The 17,180-nt window shown below is 42.0% G+C and overlaps 1 protein-coding gene across 2 annotated transcripts in view; it reads right to left on the bottom strand.

Moving 5' to 3' along the window:
* ASCC2 (activating signal cointegrator 1 complex subunit 2) overlaps positions 1–17,180 on the bottom strand; it is a 30,232-nt gene that overhangs the window by 8,848 nt on the left and 4,204 nt on the right. The window contains exons 2-14 of one of the 2 annotated variants that reach the window (XM_026859822.1): positions 15,239–15,334; positions 14,009–14,167; positions 13,509–13,679; positions 11,678–11,807; positions 9,725–9,792; positions 7,925–8,035; positions 6,905–7,017; positions 4,857–4,931; positions 4,196–4,303; positions 2,567–2,635; positions 1,774–1,848; positions 1,320–1,506; positions 556–770 (exon numbers count right to left, since the gene is read on the bottom strand). In XM_026859822.1, the coding sequence (XP_026715623.1) occupies positions 556–770; positions 1,320–1,506; positions 1,774–1,848; positions 2,567–2,635; positions 4,196–4,303; positions 4,857–4,931; positions 6,905–7,017; positions 7,925–8,035; positions 9,725–9,792; positions 11,678–11,807; positions 13,509–13,679; positions 14,009–14,167; positions 15,239–15,319 (1,562 nt within the window). In that variant the 5' untranslated portion in view covers positions 15,320–15,334. Of the gene's footprint in view, positions 1–555; positions 771–1,319; positions 1,507–1,773; positions 1,849–2,566; positions 2,636–4,195; positions 4,304–4,856; positions 4,932–6,904; positions 7,018–7,924; positions 8,036–9,724; positions 9,793–11,677; positions 11,808–13,508; positions 13,680–14,008; positions 14,168–15,238; positions 15,339–17,180 lie in introns of both variants that reach the window. The other variant, XM_026859821.1, reaches the window with a different exon arrangement.

Genomic DNA, 17,180 nt, shown 5'->3' with positions numbered 1-17,180 from the left:
AAAAATGGATCTGATTTGCTGTTTCCAAGCTCTCTCTGGTTTAACTTCAACAGCAAAACAGTAGTCTGTCAAATACCATATTTGACCCTGCACATTGAATTTCAGCTGAATTAGTTCCTTTGAAGATGCCCTTTCCTGCAGGACAGCTAGGATTTTAACACCTATGACCCTGTTCTCTGCAGCAAAGTAACTTTTGAAGGCAACACATTCAATTGCCTGGCCCAAGTTAAGCCAGTGTCCTCATGATGGAATTTTAATGGTTCTTATTTGAGCATTTAATGTGCAAGTATTTTTGTTCCCGTCACAAAACACAACCCAGCACCTGCTCTACTGAAATGCTGAGCAGTGAACATTCCAGTTCTCTGCAGGGACACAACGAGGGCAGAAAGTGAGTGGCAGATGGAAATGAGAAGCTCTTGCTGCAGCTATCCACCCCAAGAAAACACACATGCAACTTCTTAGAGCTCTACAAGTGTCTAACCTTCAGTAAGAATGATGTTAAATGATAACACACAAATAAAAGGCATCAAAGCCATGCCAGAAGTTGTCCCACACCTTTGCATTGTTCGATCCAGCTTATCCAAGTATGGCACCAGCTTATCTTCTAGAATGTTGTTGATCACTTGCTCCGCATTGTAACTGTACTCTTCCAGGCAGGCCAGGATGAAGCCCTCACCAAGGTCTGGCAGCAAGTCTTTCACTTGAGAGATCAGAGAGTCCAGCTCCACCCCTGACACCTTGGCAATGGGCGCAGCAGCTGCACCAGCACACTACATGTACCAAACAGAATTGGTGGCGTTACTGGAAAGAGTCAGCAGCTGAGAGAAGCCACGTTAAAAAAATGGAAAGCAGCAATCTGGGTTATCAGACTTTAAATACAAATAAGTCAGAGACTGAAGTCAAAAGAAATCAGCCAAGTTTTTTACACTACACAAGGTCTATGACACAGACTTGGGCACACAACTACTTTTGTCTGTCCCTGAGACAGCAAGGATACCCTGGAGAATCCTCTCCTCAAATAACACGAGCTGTGTATTTAAAAAATATGCACATGAACTACAGCGATGAAGCAAAGTATTTGAATAAGCCACAGCAACAGGAATCCTAGGCAAATGGGACTTAGAAGCAATTTGCTCAAAGATAAAACTGGGATTCAGGTGTAGCTTTGGTTTTCATTTCACAAGGCACATGGGCTGCACTGAAGTCTAGCAAATGTAAGAAATGAGACTAAATCTCATGTAATCCCCAGAAGCAAGCAAACCAATCCTCTCTGTGAAGACGAATGAAGGACAGAAAGAGCAGAGCCCAGCTCTACTCACCTCATCCTCTGATGCATATGCAGCCCCAAGCTCTTCCATGTCCTCAGCAGTGCTCTCTGCTATTGCTGATGCTCCATTAGATGCTGCTGGTGGTGTTGGATCTTTAACAACTTGTGCTTTTTTCCTGTCTACCCCTTCCCACGCACTTTCCACTGCTTGGAGGATATAGGCTGTCCTGGTCTCATCTCTAAGAGGACAGCATTAAGGACATTTCTAGATGCACATATTCAGACCTTGCCTTGAGGTAACTATGCTATTTGCAGCAATGCCCAAGACTGTGACTACATCAACATTCTCCCCACGACCCCTTTTTTTCTTTTTAGAGAAAACTTTCCATCACTCGTTGCCAGTCATGCAGCTTAAACCAGAGGCAGCAACAGTGGAAATGCCACAGGCGTGAAGGAATCTAAGAGCAGCCAGGTCTGCAAAGCCCCAAGGTGACAGTGAAGGATACAGTGTGGAGGATGCTTGCTGAAGCAGACTGACATCATCCTCAACAGGAAACAGCTCGTCATAGTCACGGAGAAATCTGAAAATGCAGAAGCAAATTTAGTCAGTTCAACTTAATAAATTACCAGCAGACCTGTCACACACTACTGTCCCTGTCATGCCACTTTGACTTCCTCACTGCTCAGCGAGGAAGACATATAATTTCTCATGCAATACTGGATTCCAGTGCATGTTGCCATGTCTGATTTTGTTCCCATTATACTGCAGCAACACTTCTCCCCAAGTCATCAGAGCCAGTTGCAACACTCCTCATGATGTTAAGACCTGTAACCCAGTGTTGCATTACAGAGAAAATATGGTTTATGATTTGAACATGATCAGAATGACAGCACTGTCAGGAGGACAAGATCAAATTCCCAGTTCTGCCACTTACTTTGCATCCTCAGCATTAGCACTTAATATCTTTCTGGTCTGGTCACCCCACTTGAAAAGCACAGATCAGTAATAATAGTCTAACTTGTCAAGGTAGCTAATAGCTAAATTGCTATCCTCCACTTTGAAAGCCTGGATTAAAGAGAGTGAAGAATAACATTCTCCAGCGTCATGCAATATCCTACTCACCTCTACAGTGCAGTCTGAAATCCTCTCACAGCAGTTCTCCCAACTAGTTAGAATGATTTCTAACTCCCAAATGCATCATAATGCCTCATAACAATGTCTCAGGCAGTTCTATTGTAAAGAATGGAAGAGGAAGGCAAGCTGACCCTCCCCTTGGGCCTGTTTTCAGCCAGACTCACCTCCTTTCCTGAAGCACCGAAGTGAAGATCTGTAGAAATTCCTCAATAAAAGGCTGAATATTCTCACAGCTGCAGAAAACAATGGCACAACAGTGAAACACTCAGTGTGGTAAGCCTACCACATTGCACAATCTCCCCATTCTGTCTCACTAGCCAAACTAGTCACATTTATACATCAAAGGAAAATCCCACTTGAAAATAGATTTCAGACCACATTTTGGCTTTCACAGGAGCAAAGGGTCAAATGGAAACAAGTTTCTTTTATGGCTTCAGCAAACATTTAAGCCAGCTAGATCTAAAGCTGTATCACAGTATTACAAGACTTGAGACAGACTTTACAAATCAGTTTGATGCCTCAGACTTGCAATAAGCAGAAAAGGGTGTGTAGCGCTTTTGTAATTGTGCTCTTATTATATGCCTTGCGATTATAGCAGTGAATGTCCCAGAAAGTATGTGCTAACCTATGTAAGAACACATGCCAAGCAAACTCCTATTGCAACCTTTCTGTTATAATGCCTAAACCTCCCATTGCCGCTGATGCATCAAGCCTCACAGCAAGACAGAACACTCTCCGAAGTAGATCAGTGTTAAGAAAAACATATTTCTCTAGAAGCCAGACACATTTTCACAGTAGCCTCAGCTCTTGTCAAACTGGCAATGAGTTTCTGGAGCTGTCCTTTCCTATCTCTGAAGTATATATAGTCCTTAATACTGTGGAATCTGAACACGTTACACTCTTTGGTTGATTTGTACTTTCAATATTCCTCAGGTAAGCGAGGGTAAGGCAAGACTGCTATTGCTCCTTTACAGACTGGATTTACAGCACACACAGATTTGGTGGTAAAAGCCCAGGTCTCAGAGGAAGTCAAGGAATGAAATCCAGGGGTCTCATAAGAAATTTCACCAACAGACCCTCCTCATCTTCTTGGACAACTCTACTGATATCAAACCAGGGAAAATATTCAAGCAGAACAAGAGCTGCTGGGACCAGTAATCTACAAAACCTGTAACAAGTACAGGCAAAGAGAGCCCAGCCCAAGGGAGCACTAGCCTTGCAATCAAGATCCAAGTTCTTGGCTCTGTCCACAATATGCAGCGGGACTTTGGGTCATTTCAGTTCATTTCTCTATTTTAAAATAAGGATAGTTATACTTGCCTTCCTTTTGAGATTACTCATAGATCTATCAGTTAACCATTTTCACAATAGCAAGGGGGGAAGAACTAGGTCAAGGCATCACTATCTAGATTTTAAATTACTGTTTTCAGTGATCTATAACACTGCATCACTTTTATTATGGCATCTCAGTCAAGGTGTTTACACACACCATTAGAATTTGCATCTCTGTCATAAACCGAGTTTAGAAAGCTCGTTGGACCACAGCATTATCCCACTCTAGCGGGGTCAACACACAGCTCACCTCACCAATTCTAAATCATACAGCTTCATCTGGAACATTCCTGCTGAGCAGGACAACAGACTTTGATGGGAGCCAAAGTCTTTGGCTACAACCCCAAAACAAACAGCAGTATCTGTTCATTTTCTCCAGTAAATCTGAAAATGAGGAAACAATCTCCCCCACAACAGCAATCAAATAACTGGCTAGTATCACAGAGCCCAAGTGCCAATACCTGCTTTCTAAGATGGGCTGCAGACAGACTTGGTTTATTAGGATGTGAAAAGCTTCTATCATCTTCTTTCTGGAATGCGAAATTCTCCTCCATAAATCAGCAAAAACACTTCAGAGAGAGTAAAAAGACATCGTTGGTGTCAGCACAAGAGATCTGAATCTTCAACACACCTTTACTCCAGAGTTAACACTCTAGAGTAGGAATTTCATTAGCATAATCATTTCTTTGCTCTAAAGACTTGCTCTATAGATTAGAGCCGTTTCATAGTAATTAAGGAAAATCCATGCCCTAAACAAAATTGGTCTCAATCACCAATTGTCCTGACAGCTAGACACATGATTATCTCAACTGTACCAGGTCAGTCTGTGCCTTAAAATGAGACCAATCTATACATGGAGATATCATTCGTGTTTTCACAATGTTACAATCTGAATGCATCTCCCATCAAATTTCTTCTTAGACAGCAGTGAAAGAAATCATTAGTCACCCTACTGCCCAGGAAAATTTAGAATTAGAAAAGCCATATCTTAAGAGTTCTTTGAAGCAGCATAAAAAAAGATAGAAAGATTCCACAGAGGTGGGTAAAGCAGCATGAAGTGAATTTTTAACTAAGCCCTGGGAGAGCCTTACTGAAATGGCAAGCCTTTGAAGACATTTTCACCTGTTATCCTCATAGTGCCTCTTCTTAATTGCAGATTCCAGCTCAACAACTGCCAATTCATAAAATGAAGCCAATCTGTAGAAAGGGGCAATAAGACAGTAACTGTCAACTGACGTTTCAAAAATCATCTGGTAAAAGACAAATCAAATGGTTAACGTCCTTAAATTCTTCTCACTAGCAGTACTCATTAGCATTACCCCATTTTTGTTACTTGTTCCCTGAAACACAAGCAAGCAAATGTGCACTAGACAAAGAGCAGCACTCTAAGGAAACCATCAAAGTATGTTTGAAGATGTAGGCAAAGAAATGCATTTGAAAAGCGCCATGCTACCCAACAGAAGAACCATCTGCCCAACTGAGAAACACCCCAAACACAAATCTGCAGTCTGCAAAAAGCTGATATGCCTGAGTTCATCCTGAAAAAGCCCCTCCTACTCCAATATTCTTATGGCCCTATCTTGCTGTATATCTTGGGTATGAAACAGGGTATGATTTCCAATAAAGTCCTACCGGTCTTGCTATTCAGATCTGCTCTAGGTGGGCTCCAGTTTAACATTTCCCATGCCAGGCAGCCCACACAGACCCTTTCCATTAGGAGTAGAGCACCAAGAGATGCTGAGAAACACCCTCACAGAGTAACAGCCAGTACTGCTTCATCAGTAGCTAGATGTTACAAATAAGGGTTTACAGCACTTTGCACAAAAGCCAAGCTGAACTGATGAGCAGAGGCTCCATTAGGAACATTATGTCCATGTCTCATATTAACAGCCAAACATGTTAAATGAGTATTCTTGAGGCAAATGTAGCAGAAGCTGGTTGATACTTTTAGTCAGGGGGATAAATTAGCAAGTGCCAACAGACTGATTCAGACTCAGAGGTTCCAAAAAGATGACACGTAAATCAGTTTTCCCTCCCCACACTCCAAAGACCCAGCCATTAGTCCATACTGAGAAGTAATGACAAGGTTGCTGTGGTCCCACTGCACAGAGATCAAGACTGTTTTAGCACATCTCTGACATCAACAGTAGAATTAAAAGCAAAAGGCTTTCCTCCTCTGAGTAACCAAGGATGTAAGCAGTGCTGCTTGCCAATCCAAACAGCCACCAGCAGTCCACCAATCTGCTCTTCTTTCAATAACCAACTCAACAACACCCAAAGAGGACAGAAACCTACACACCCCAGAGCGGCATTACTCAACCTGTGGTCCATAAACCACTGCCAGCTCTAAGACTTCAGAGGTCTGCAACATGATTGGAAACAAAAGCAAAATACAAATGTGTGTTCGTTCACACTAACAAGCAAACAAAACAGGGGAAATAAGGGCAACAGATTAACAATCCACTTGGTCCTAAACAAAGGCTGTTATGGCAAGACTCTACAAGATGATCAGGGGGGCTTAAAACACCTGGAGCACACCAGGTTAAGCGCCACTTGAGGACTTGTAGCCTCTGCGGGAACACACTCTGCTGCCTGGTCTTTGAGACCATCCTGACTCATCACCACTGTGATCCAGAGTTAGACAGGGAGTTAGCAGTCACCCCAGCTGCGACAGTGCTGGCTTGTCATCCTTTCCCAGACACTCAGCTTTTTCCAAACCTCAATAATATTCTCTAGCATAAAACTTGGGCATAATATCAAACAGAAATGTTTATTTTCAGACCTTGATGGACTATCACTCTGAAACACTTTCTACTTCCTTTGCTTTGGGTCCTATGGCAGGAAGCTCTTTATGTTCACAACTCTTCTGCTCATCCCTCTCCACTCTTTCCAAAGCACACCAAGTACTGTTTAGCTGGGTTTTGAAATCTTCATGGCTGCTGGCTCTAGGATCACTCATACATAATGATGAGGGTGAACAGAGACAAACTCTAGATGTCCCTATATTCATTTTTTATTATTCTATATTCCTGTCAGTGTGAACCTAGCAGCCTCTAGTCGCATTAAATCTATCTATGCTTTTAACAATGAAGGGACTTGGACAGGACACAGCAGCACATTCAGTATTTTTACTTTGCCAAGACAAGCTCTGTCTGCAGTCCAAGATGTACCTGTAACAAAACTCATGTTTTTGGAAGGTCTGGCAAGCCAACGGGAAGACATCAAGAAATGCCCAGAGTGTCGTGCAAGTGTCACATAAGTACATCACAATATCCTTCAGCTCCTGAGAGAGAAAGAGCAATTACTGAAAGCCAGAAAAGTTTTCCTAGGAACACACTGTAAGTCACTAACAGGGACACATCATGTTCAGACCAAGACTTTTTCCTGACTGCACAAAGAGAGACTGCTATCAGTTATAAACACATTACATGTTACTGGGTCTAGAGTCAGACACCTCTACTAAAACTTCTATCCTTACAGATCTATAATGCAGTCCCAGCTGCTCACTCCCATTAAAGATTCTGTAAATTATGAGAATCCTCATCATATCCTGTTTTGGACAGTGGCTTTGTCCTCAATATGTTTTCCACATACAGTATTCTTCCCCATCGAGCTGGAATCACCGCATAGCAGTAATACAGGCATTAGAGGGAGGATTTCTGTGGTTCATTTCAGTGCAAGATGCACTTTCAGGGTAGCTGTAACTCCTGCCACAAATTGTATGACTAAGATTTTGTAGAAGACCATGCTCACTGACATGTGGCTGTCTTTATACAGCATCCAGCACAAAAAAAAAAAAAAAAATCCCTCTTAATTATCTAGAGTACACTGTTGTTAAACAAACATTTCTGAAGAAAAAAAAAAATCAACTCTGATCACTGTCAGGGTTACATGGAGACTTGTGCTGGATACTCCATAACATTACTTACAAGCTGTTTAAGCAAAAAAGATGCCAAGTTTAAAAAGAACCCACAATACATGGATATGGCTGAAATGCACACAAGCAAAGCATTAACGGTAGAAAGGATTTATCGTAAGTCATATGACAAACAGTGAGACAATGACAAAGAACCACGTGCTGTATGAGCCACAGGTATCTGGGAAGAGAATGACCCTCTGGTCTTACTGCTCCATGGGCCGTTTAGCCTGCAGGAGTACAAACAGTAAAGTGCAAGAGGCAGTGGTTCTACCTGGAGGGGCATGTTCCCTGGGGTCACACTGACTTTTTCTTCCAACTTCTGGGGCTCAGCAGAGGCTCCTTCACACTGCAAACCACACTTATGCAAAATATTGTTGAACACCTAAACCAAGAGAACAGAACAGTGTTAAAACAGATGGGAGAAAGCAGTGGGACATGTTTTATCATGTCAGCAATCACTGTTATAACGACATATGCAGTGTGGGACTATTTCCATAGAGCATGGAGCTGTGTAAGATGAAAGCTGCAACAGACTCTTGCAGGCTACAGCAAGAAGGGCCACACCACGCTTCTGAAATGCCATGCAACTTGCAAGTCATGTAAAGTGGAGATGCGTATGCCTGTGATGCCAAGACGGGGATTGCAGCTAATCCAAAGCCTTAGATATGTGAGAAAAATCAGCCAGCAAGGCCAACACTGGGAGGACATGTGGGATCCCTATTTGCAAAAGAGCACTGGGACAGCTGGGAAGTTAATACCATCTCCTGCTTATGAGCTAGTCCCCAAGCCTTCCTGCCCTCTCCCCTGAGATAGCAGGACAGATTTTGTGGCTCTTGTTTATGGACAAAGAATGTGGGGAGAAGCTGATAGAATTAGGTTCTGAATTGCTAACAACCTTTGGTGTAGGACTGGCTTAAAAGCAACTTCCACTGCATTTGCACCTTGAGAGATCTATCAAACCCTTCTCTCAGAAGTATGTGAATGGGTGGCTAAAGGTACTGAAGTTGCATTCTTGAGATTAATGTTACTATTCTACAGGGCATGTAAGCTCCTAAACCTGCACAGGTATCAACTTCTTTCAGTGACAGTGTAAGCACATAAATACTTTTATGAACTAGTAATGACACATCTTTCTTTGAGCTGTTATTATCCATACACTTGAGACACCGTGGCATCACCCTGCAATGCTTACCAAAACACTGTAAAGAAACCAGTGTTCTGCAGAGAAACTGCCCCAACATGGTACATCACAAAAAGCAAATGGAATCTCTGCTCTCCTCCCCAGTAATTCATTTGAAGGTTTGGTCTTGCATCCTAGAATATTTTTTAAACATGATACCACCTCTGAGATTTACCTAACAGTTTCTTAACACATGGGAAAAAAAGAAGAATGTGCGTTTCCAAGAAGTTAAGTGACATTACAGGTGCCTTGGGGTAAATTGTAAAATGGGTTTGCTTACTTTTGTGCATAGGTGAGCTTTGTGAGGACAGAAATATGACATAAACATGATGTTTTCAGGGCACAAAGATGTCAAGACCCCTTGATTTCCCCTTCAGGTTAAGCGTGAATCCTGCTTACCGAGTCTGAGGAATATAAAAGCTGTTTATAAAAATGAAAGCTTAGACATGGAGAGGTGCTAAATACCTTTTATATCGCAACATTGAATCCCTTCCAACAGATTTTCATTCACTCCTGAGAACCTGCAGTGTGGATGCTAACCCATTCATACTACATCAAGTCTTAGCTACCTCTCGTGGTCTCTGTTTTGTTGTTTCAAGTTTCAATGCTTCCCCCGCTTGGGGGAGGGGATACAAAGAATACTTTTGGAACCACCTAATGAAAATTCCTTGAGATTAACTGCAGAGAAGGCCAGAAGCTGAAGGAAGGTAATAGCAAATCAGTTTTAGATAAATGTTCAAAACCTACCTGACACATATTAGCATGAACTAGAGAAAGTAAGCAATAGCAAATAGATTCTGCTTGCCTATGACCACATTTGGTCCCTTTCACCCTCTAAGCCATGCCACATTTCCAGATGAAATCTGAGCAGGCCAAGCAGGAAAGCAGTACCTGGAGGACAGTGGGCAGAGTTTCGTCTAGGTCACTGAAGTAACTTGGTTGCTGAGTGAAGATATTTTCTGAGAAAAGAGGGGGAAGGAGACCATTTGCCATTAGTTCAGGCATTCATGCCAGCAAGGAAATCTGCACCAGAAGATGTACTTGTATTATTACTGACACCCCCACCCCCTGGAGCTAATAACCATTTAGGACATGGGCACAGGCTCACTTCTATAAAGCTGGCCCATCAACTCTTCAGTGCAGCTGAAGAACTGGTAATGAGAATATGCTCATCAGAGCAGAGCAAACGAGATGTTAGATCATTCATGCCCCAGAGGCTGAACCAATGAATAATGCAAATACTATCGCTAAACATTCCTAGTTCCTTTATTTGACAACTGGAGTTGACTTTTAATTACTGATAGCAGCTCAGCATACACTGGAAAATGTTCTGCAGAATATTTCTTAAAGGTAATGAGGCTTTAGTAATACCTGCTATTATATTACTAGGACTTCATTATCTTTACAAAATACTTCACTGAGTAATGGCATACCATAAATCCTCACCAAGTAAGCACAGAAGCTCCCTATTTTCCTCTGAATTAGTCTTCTGACAACAAAAATTAACAGAGTCCTCCAGCAAGAGCAAAGGTAAGAGTTACAAGACAAGGTTTCAGGAAAATTTATACCCTGAGAACAACCCAAAGTTTATCTAGTTATGTATTACACACCAGAATGGCTCATGCCATTACTGTCACAACATAATGCAAATAATCAGGTGAGCAAATCACTGGTCACCTGCGTGCAGCATTATTGTGTCGCACTCCAGAGCATATGTATAATTCAAATGAGGTTTCATACACTCAGGTCTTCTTTGGAATATTTTAGGATCCAGATAATCTAAGCTTCACATTTGAAAAAGAACTATCAATCTTGTCATGCCTCCTTTCCACCTCTGAGGCTTGACAGATGAATATAGAGTGGAAGTTACTGAAAAAGGATAAAGTGATTAAAAAAGCAAAGGTTGATCTAAGATTTTCTGGTCTGGAAATCTGGCTGCATCACAGGATCTCTAATGCTTCTCATGTTAGTCAACTTGGAAAGGAGACAAAAGTAACTACCAAAGAAGGGAAAAAGTTTCATTATGTGAGCTGCAAAGCGGGTTAGAGTTTAGGAAGAGCTCACAGTCCAAGGTTAGGTACTCTTCCATCTGTGCTCAGGTGGATGTACAAGTGGTTCTCTTGTGAAGAGAGCACAGGATAAACACAGAAGCTAAACCAATATCCTCTGTCTTCACTACGCAGGTTCTAGCGTCCAAGGCTGAGGTGTTACTTAATATGCACTTGCCACTAAGACTGCCTGTATAGATACAGAGAACTCCAGGGATAAGCACAGCTTGAGCAATGCTCTAAAGTGCTTTGTGGTTTGAAGGCACTATATAAATCAATGTCTGCACTGAAATTTCAAGTTCTCCCACATCATAGACCAGTGATTACCTCATGCTGCACGTTTCACCTGTCTCCCAACTCTGGGAACAAAAGCACTCATATGAGCAGTTGGACTGTGCCCCATCTTCTAAGCCTCCTCCCTCCCTGCCTAGGAATTGAGTTCCCCTCTCTACCAGAATTTTACAGACCCCTCGTGGTTCTCTTACAGTGGCTCAGTACACATTTAATTGGCATGGGAAACAACTGCTGAGGCGTAACTGAGCCTTGGTTCATGCCTAATGCCACAAGTCCAGCCCAGGACAGCTAAGCACCAGGACACAATGCTTTCCTCAACATAAATGCAGTTCTAAAGAAAAAAGTAATCTGACCTAGAAATTGGTCTAAAAGTTACAGATTCTAACTGCTACTGAACAATTCATTTTCAGAGCACTAACACTGGTATAAAAATAAACCCCCACTCATTATACGAGAAAGTAAAAGCCTAAATGCCAGAAATTGTTTCTTGGCTTTAACTAACCAATCATCTTCTGGAGCAGGAGACCATTTCCTTTCCCAAAAAGCACACAGAGATCCAGAATCTTAGGGATGTCAAACAGGAAGTTATTGTAAATAATTTCTCCAAAGACAGAGGGAGTAATAAAATGATCCTACAAAGGGAAAAAAAAAAAAAGTAATTTAAAGGATAATCCATATATTACTCTACAAGAACTTGAGCATTATAATAACACCTGTAAAAACATCCCTCAAAGGTGTATTAAGGTTTTTGTTTCATAGAACTCTGCTTACACCAGCTCATGCAGAGCCCTCCAACTCCATATTCCCAGCTACTTGTCACTGCCACTACACCATCCACCACACTGGCTTCACACCACCCACAGGGCCAGGCTGCCCCGTGAAGTGTGAATCAATCGACATAAAAGTTAAAACAAAAAGTTACCTACAGTATGTTCAGTTCCCAGGCCTGGCTCGTGACATGGGCAAATAAACAGCTGAGCTGACACAAAAACAGCTCAGCTCAAGAGCAGGAACAAGTAACCAGGCATAAGCACAGCTTAACTGGCACAGCTTAACTGGCACTGATGCTAAAAAATACATGTGAGATCACAGCCTGAGGTTATTGGTACCCCTGAAGAGTAGAATCAAGGCAGCTGCATCAGTGACAAGTAGGAAAAAAACCTCAGGAATTGTAAATGTGTCAAAAACACGTGACTCATAACACAGAAGGAATTTCTTCCAAAACTCTAGATTACAAAAATTCCATCATCTTTGACACTGAGAAACAAGCAAGCTAAAACATGATTTTGGATTTTTCAGAAGACGCATTTGCCTGTGATAGCAAATGTTTTCAATCACAGTGAAAGGCAGTACACACATTTTCCCTGCTAAAGCAGGGGACAGGGCTTTATGCTGGCTAGATTCAACTTCTAGAACTCCTGCTGACTGCCTGCATGACAACAGACTATTCATTCTCTTCAAATTACTCAACTATAAAATGGTTTCAAATGCTTGTCTGCCTCATTGGAGTGGTAAGATTTAATCAGATCCTGGAATGAAAGACACCATAGAGGTGTCAAGTACTTTTGCTGAAGTGGTGCCAGCTGCAGGCTCCAGCATTCCTTCTACCTGTTCCTGCCCCAGTCCTCCAACTCCCACTCCAAGACCTTTCCTCAAAATGTCCTGAATGTCACTATTGTGATAAACAAGAGAATCAATACATCAGTAAATAACACATCATGAACCAATGAGGATACGAAGGGAGTAATTGCTAGAACACAAGGTGCCTCACTCATCCTGCCCAAAGGCCTTGTGAAAATTCCACAGCTCCTGATGGGAGTTGCACTCACACAATTAGGGATGAGTATGTTTTACATTTACGATGCCAAGAAAACAGTAATTTAGAGCAATTTCACTGCGCGTCCAAAACTTGGGGAAAGTTCAAGTAGAGACAAGTATAAGCAGACATGACACGATCCTGCATGGCACAGAGGAAGTGGCACTGAGGGAGCAAACACTCAGCTCCTGGTGGCCTGAAGGGCCTCTGTTCCATGCAGCCATACAGAGCCCAACTTGCTCTTTCTTCTCTTACAGCGATGTATCATACACCACGCGTGGCTAACCTGCTATTACTTGGTTGATTGCCTGGATCTCCTTCCTAAGAAATCATTGCATAGTTCAGATAACCACTCAGAGCTGAAGTATCATCTCCATATGGAGAAACAGACTGATAAAAATAGCCAGGGAGAGGAATGCAGTTGGACACGCAAGTAAGAAACACAATTAATTTCTTTAATTGTCTTTTTTCTCAAGTCATACAGCCCAGAGTACCTGCAAGGCAAAGAAATATTTACCTTGGATTCCTTGTGAGTGGACATTCTGAGGAACGTCAGGAAGACACTCCGATGAAGACATTTCTGCATGTCATTCACCTCTGGATGGCAATCCAACAACGCATCAAACTTGCGAGGGGCATAGCACAGGTAGGAATCCAGACATTTCTGAAGTGTCTCATCAAATATAACCTTGCACAACAAGAGACAAGAAAACGGAAAGAAGGGAATGACATACATCCATAGGTTGTGCTCATGGGCAGCCTAGTAAAATTTAAAAGCAATCCAAATCATTCAGAAGTGCTAGAAGGATTCACATATGCATCAAATACAAGCAAACTCTTAAAATCTATAGGGAAATACTACTTTCTTTGCAATCTAAGGTGCAGTAATTGAAATTAAAATGTTTGACAAATGACATAAGCATATAAAAGTCTTTCTGAAAATAATTTAAAGTTTGTGGCTTTTACAAGCACCTAGATTGTTCATGGTTTGTCTTTAGTCCACAAAACAATTATTACCTGGCACCAAAATTTGTCATGAGGCAAAGCCAGAAGCCAGTTCAGGTCATCTGCAATGAATTTTGCTCGCTCCAAGAATTCTTCCACTAAAGCAGGGTCTCTGACAACAGGTGGCGGTCTGTATAGCACAAAAGACCGATCTGCTTTTATTTCTGGGTGCTGCAGAAAGCCAAAACACTGTATTAAAACTACAGATCAAGTGACAAGACTGCCCAGTTACTGTTTGCACTGCTCACTGCATTTTAGGAAACCAACAGAAAATCACATTTTAATACAATCTGGACATTCAGTTCCCTACTAACTTCCCATTTTCTGATCTTTCAAGGCAGCAGATCAGTGGGTTTGTCCCCTTATTTATCAGCAATAGTTTCAGACCTTCATGATTTGGTACACGTTGGTCCTTGCATTCTATTAACCAAAAGCCTTTCAAAGCAATCCTCCCACACCTTCAAAACAAACAGCAACAGCTTAATGTCATGCCTTTGAAATGTGGCCTGCACTCTCTCTTTTTCCTCCAAACTGGTTCTTGCACAACATTTCATGAAATCAAACCAACTTGACCACCAAAAACAGAGAAGAAGCATTTCACTGCCCTTCCCAAGGGTTACTGAACAGGCTTTGCCTAAATACTCCCATCCTAGAATGAGAATCATGTTGAGCAGTTAGCAGCAGCTTTGAGCTCTGCCTCAACCCACACGTATGCCCAGGAAACCTCACAAGCAAGCAGCATTAACGACATGTCTCTCTTCTGCAACATGCCCAGAAGGCTCTCTTCATGCCTTATTTCCAGGAGAAAAGGGCTACTATGGATTTAATTTTCTGATTTCACCAACCTGAAGCCACAGGATTCAGTAAGTGGATGGACTTATCCCAGTGCTATAGCTCAGACTAAACTTCACACAGAGCTTATAAAAGCTCCCAGAGCATTCTCTCTGTTGTAGCAAAGTTTATATTGCTAATCGGGCTGTTCCTCAGGGGAGTAAGTGGTTCCAGGAGAACACAGTTTACTACAGATTTTGAACACAGTAAGGTTTTTGGTTTTTTCTTCCAGTGGCAGGTAAATGAAATGTCAACTATATGAATGCACTAAAACACAAAGAAAATTTCACTAACAGGCAAGCTAACCAAATTTCATCATATCCTGGACCAAGGGATAGTTTGCCCAGGCCTCAACATAAGAAAATTATTTCTTAAAGGTTTTGTCTGGCATTCAGGAAAAACAGAGCTCACCAGTGCTGGCAAAGTTCTCAGCTTTCCTGTCTTGGGATCCCTTTCTGTCAGCTGGAGTTCATCCAGAGGCAACGCTGGCATTGTGATGACTTATTCCTGTCTTCAGCAAACAGAAAAACAAAAGCAGCACAGGATACATTTTACAAGGTCAGTCAACCAAAACCATAACAAAGGAGGCTACAGCCTTAGTGTAACACACATACACAGAGTGGCTGGAAATATCCTTATACAAAGCAATTTATACACCACTCAAATGCCAAACCTTGAGGGAACACCCAAGAGCCACCTGCACGTGCCTCAGAAGAAACTTGGAATGTGTTGCTATACCTTCATCCCAGGTCCTTACTGAGAAGCCACAGATACCTTCCAGGGCAACAAAAAGCATTCTGGGTCATAGTTTAATATGGAAGTTTGATATTTAAATCCAATTCCTGAAGACATAGGCTGAACTCTCTGCTTTTGCAGGTTTTTTTATTGCTTGCAGTCTAACTCCTGACAGTATAAACGGGAGAGGCAATCAAAACACATCCTGCCAACATACTATTAAAAGAATATTTTTGGTGCTGAAGTGGCAGAATCACTTAGTACTCATCCAGATAAGGTATACAGGGTGAGCCTACAAAACACAGCCTTCCTTTCCCCTGCCAACTCACACATGCTCACAAAACCATGGTTTAATCTGCAACAACATTTTTAGTCTTAGAAATATTTCAATTAACTCTGAAATTAACTGTAAGTCAAACATTAGAGTAATTCAGATGAAAGTATGCTGTTACATGCACTGTTAAAAAAAGTTCAAGTATTAACAAAAACCATAAATTGCAAGTTAACAGAGCTTTTAATTTCTAGGGGAATTTATAGTATTATGATTTCTGTGAAACAGCACTAGAAAGTTATGTTCTTGTTAAGGTCTAAGATCACAAGTCTCCTTATATACATAGTTAATTACAACCGCATTGCTTTGGCAGAATAACAATTAAAACAAGAAAAGTGTCTCTATAGTTCAATAATACTGATTCTGATTCAATAATACTGATTCTAGAACACAATTTAGACAGCAAATGAAAGAGTAACATTTTTAGTTCCAGAGAATTTGCCACCTATGGACTTAGCAAAAACTCAAGCCATCTAACTTTTTTGAGTTCAATTAAAAAAAAGAAAATTAAAAAATTACAGTAGAGCAACACCAATATACGCAGCTTAGAAAACTTAACTACGTCTTTCCAAGGGAGTTTAAAGATTAGAATATTGACAAAAGTGTTTTCAATTTTTTTATGAAGCTTTAAAAAAAAACCAACAAGCAACTTTTCAGTACAATAAGCCAAGCTGTTTGGTTCTCGTCATATATTTAGTTTAGATTTTAACATTTCTAGAGTCATTCTGAAAACTACATGTGCTTGCAACAAGGAAAAAAGTGTCGTGTCTCATTTCAAGTATGCCAAGCATCAAAACCGCCAGTCCAAGACAAAAACATCTTGGAAGAGACAGGCCCCTGGCCAAAAGTTTATTCATCTGGAGAATAAACGTGAGCATGGAATAGCCTCAGCGCAGAGGATTATCCCCCATCACTCTCATGCCTTTCTCCCCAAGAGCTTTGGTCTAAACTACAGGGACACGATTAATTTGTTGTACTCTCTGATTTCAGGCACGCAGTGTAAGAGCCAAACAGGACTGACAAAGAATACAATGAACCCGACTTTTGCCAAGGAAAGTTCTTTTCCCAGGGTCAGACACGCTCCCTGCCCTGCCCGCCCCACAGCCAAGGGGCCTGCCAGGGCTAGGGCCGCGCTGCTGGGGCCGGGGCACCCCCCAGAGCCCCCCCAGCGGCCCAAGAGCCAGCCCAGCCCCAGCCCTCTCCCCTTTGCCTGCCCGGACACCCCCAGGCCTAACTTCCCCTGCCCCTGCACCCCCAGGGCCCCCGGCCAGCCCCGCGCAGCCCCCA

Source organism: Athene cunicularia, assembly GCF_003259725.1.
Source record: "Athene cunicularia isolate RWA chromosome 15 unlocalized genomic scaffold, athCun1 chr15_part1, whole genome shotgun sequence".
NCBI lineage: Eukaryota > Metazoa > Chordata > Aves > Strigiformes > Strigidae > Athene > Athene cunicularia.
Note: the sequence above shows the minus strand (reverse complement) of the source record. Positions and strands in the feature narration are given on the sequence as shown.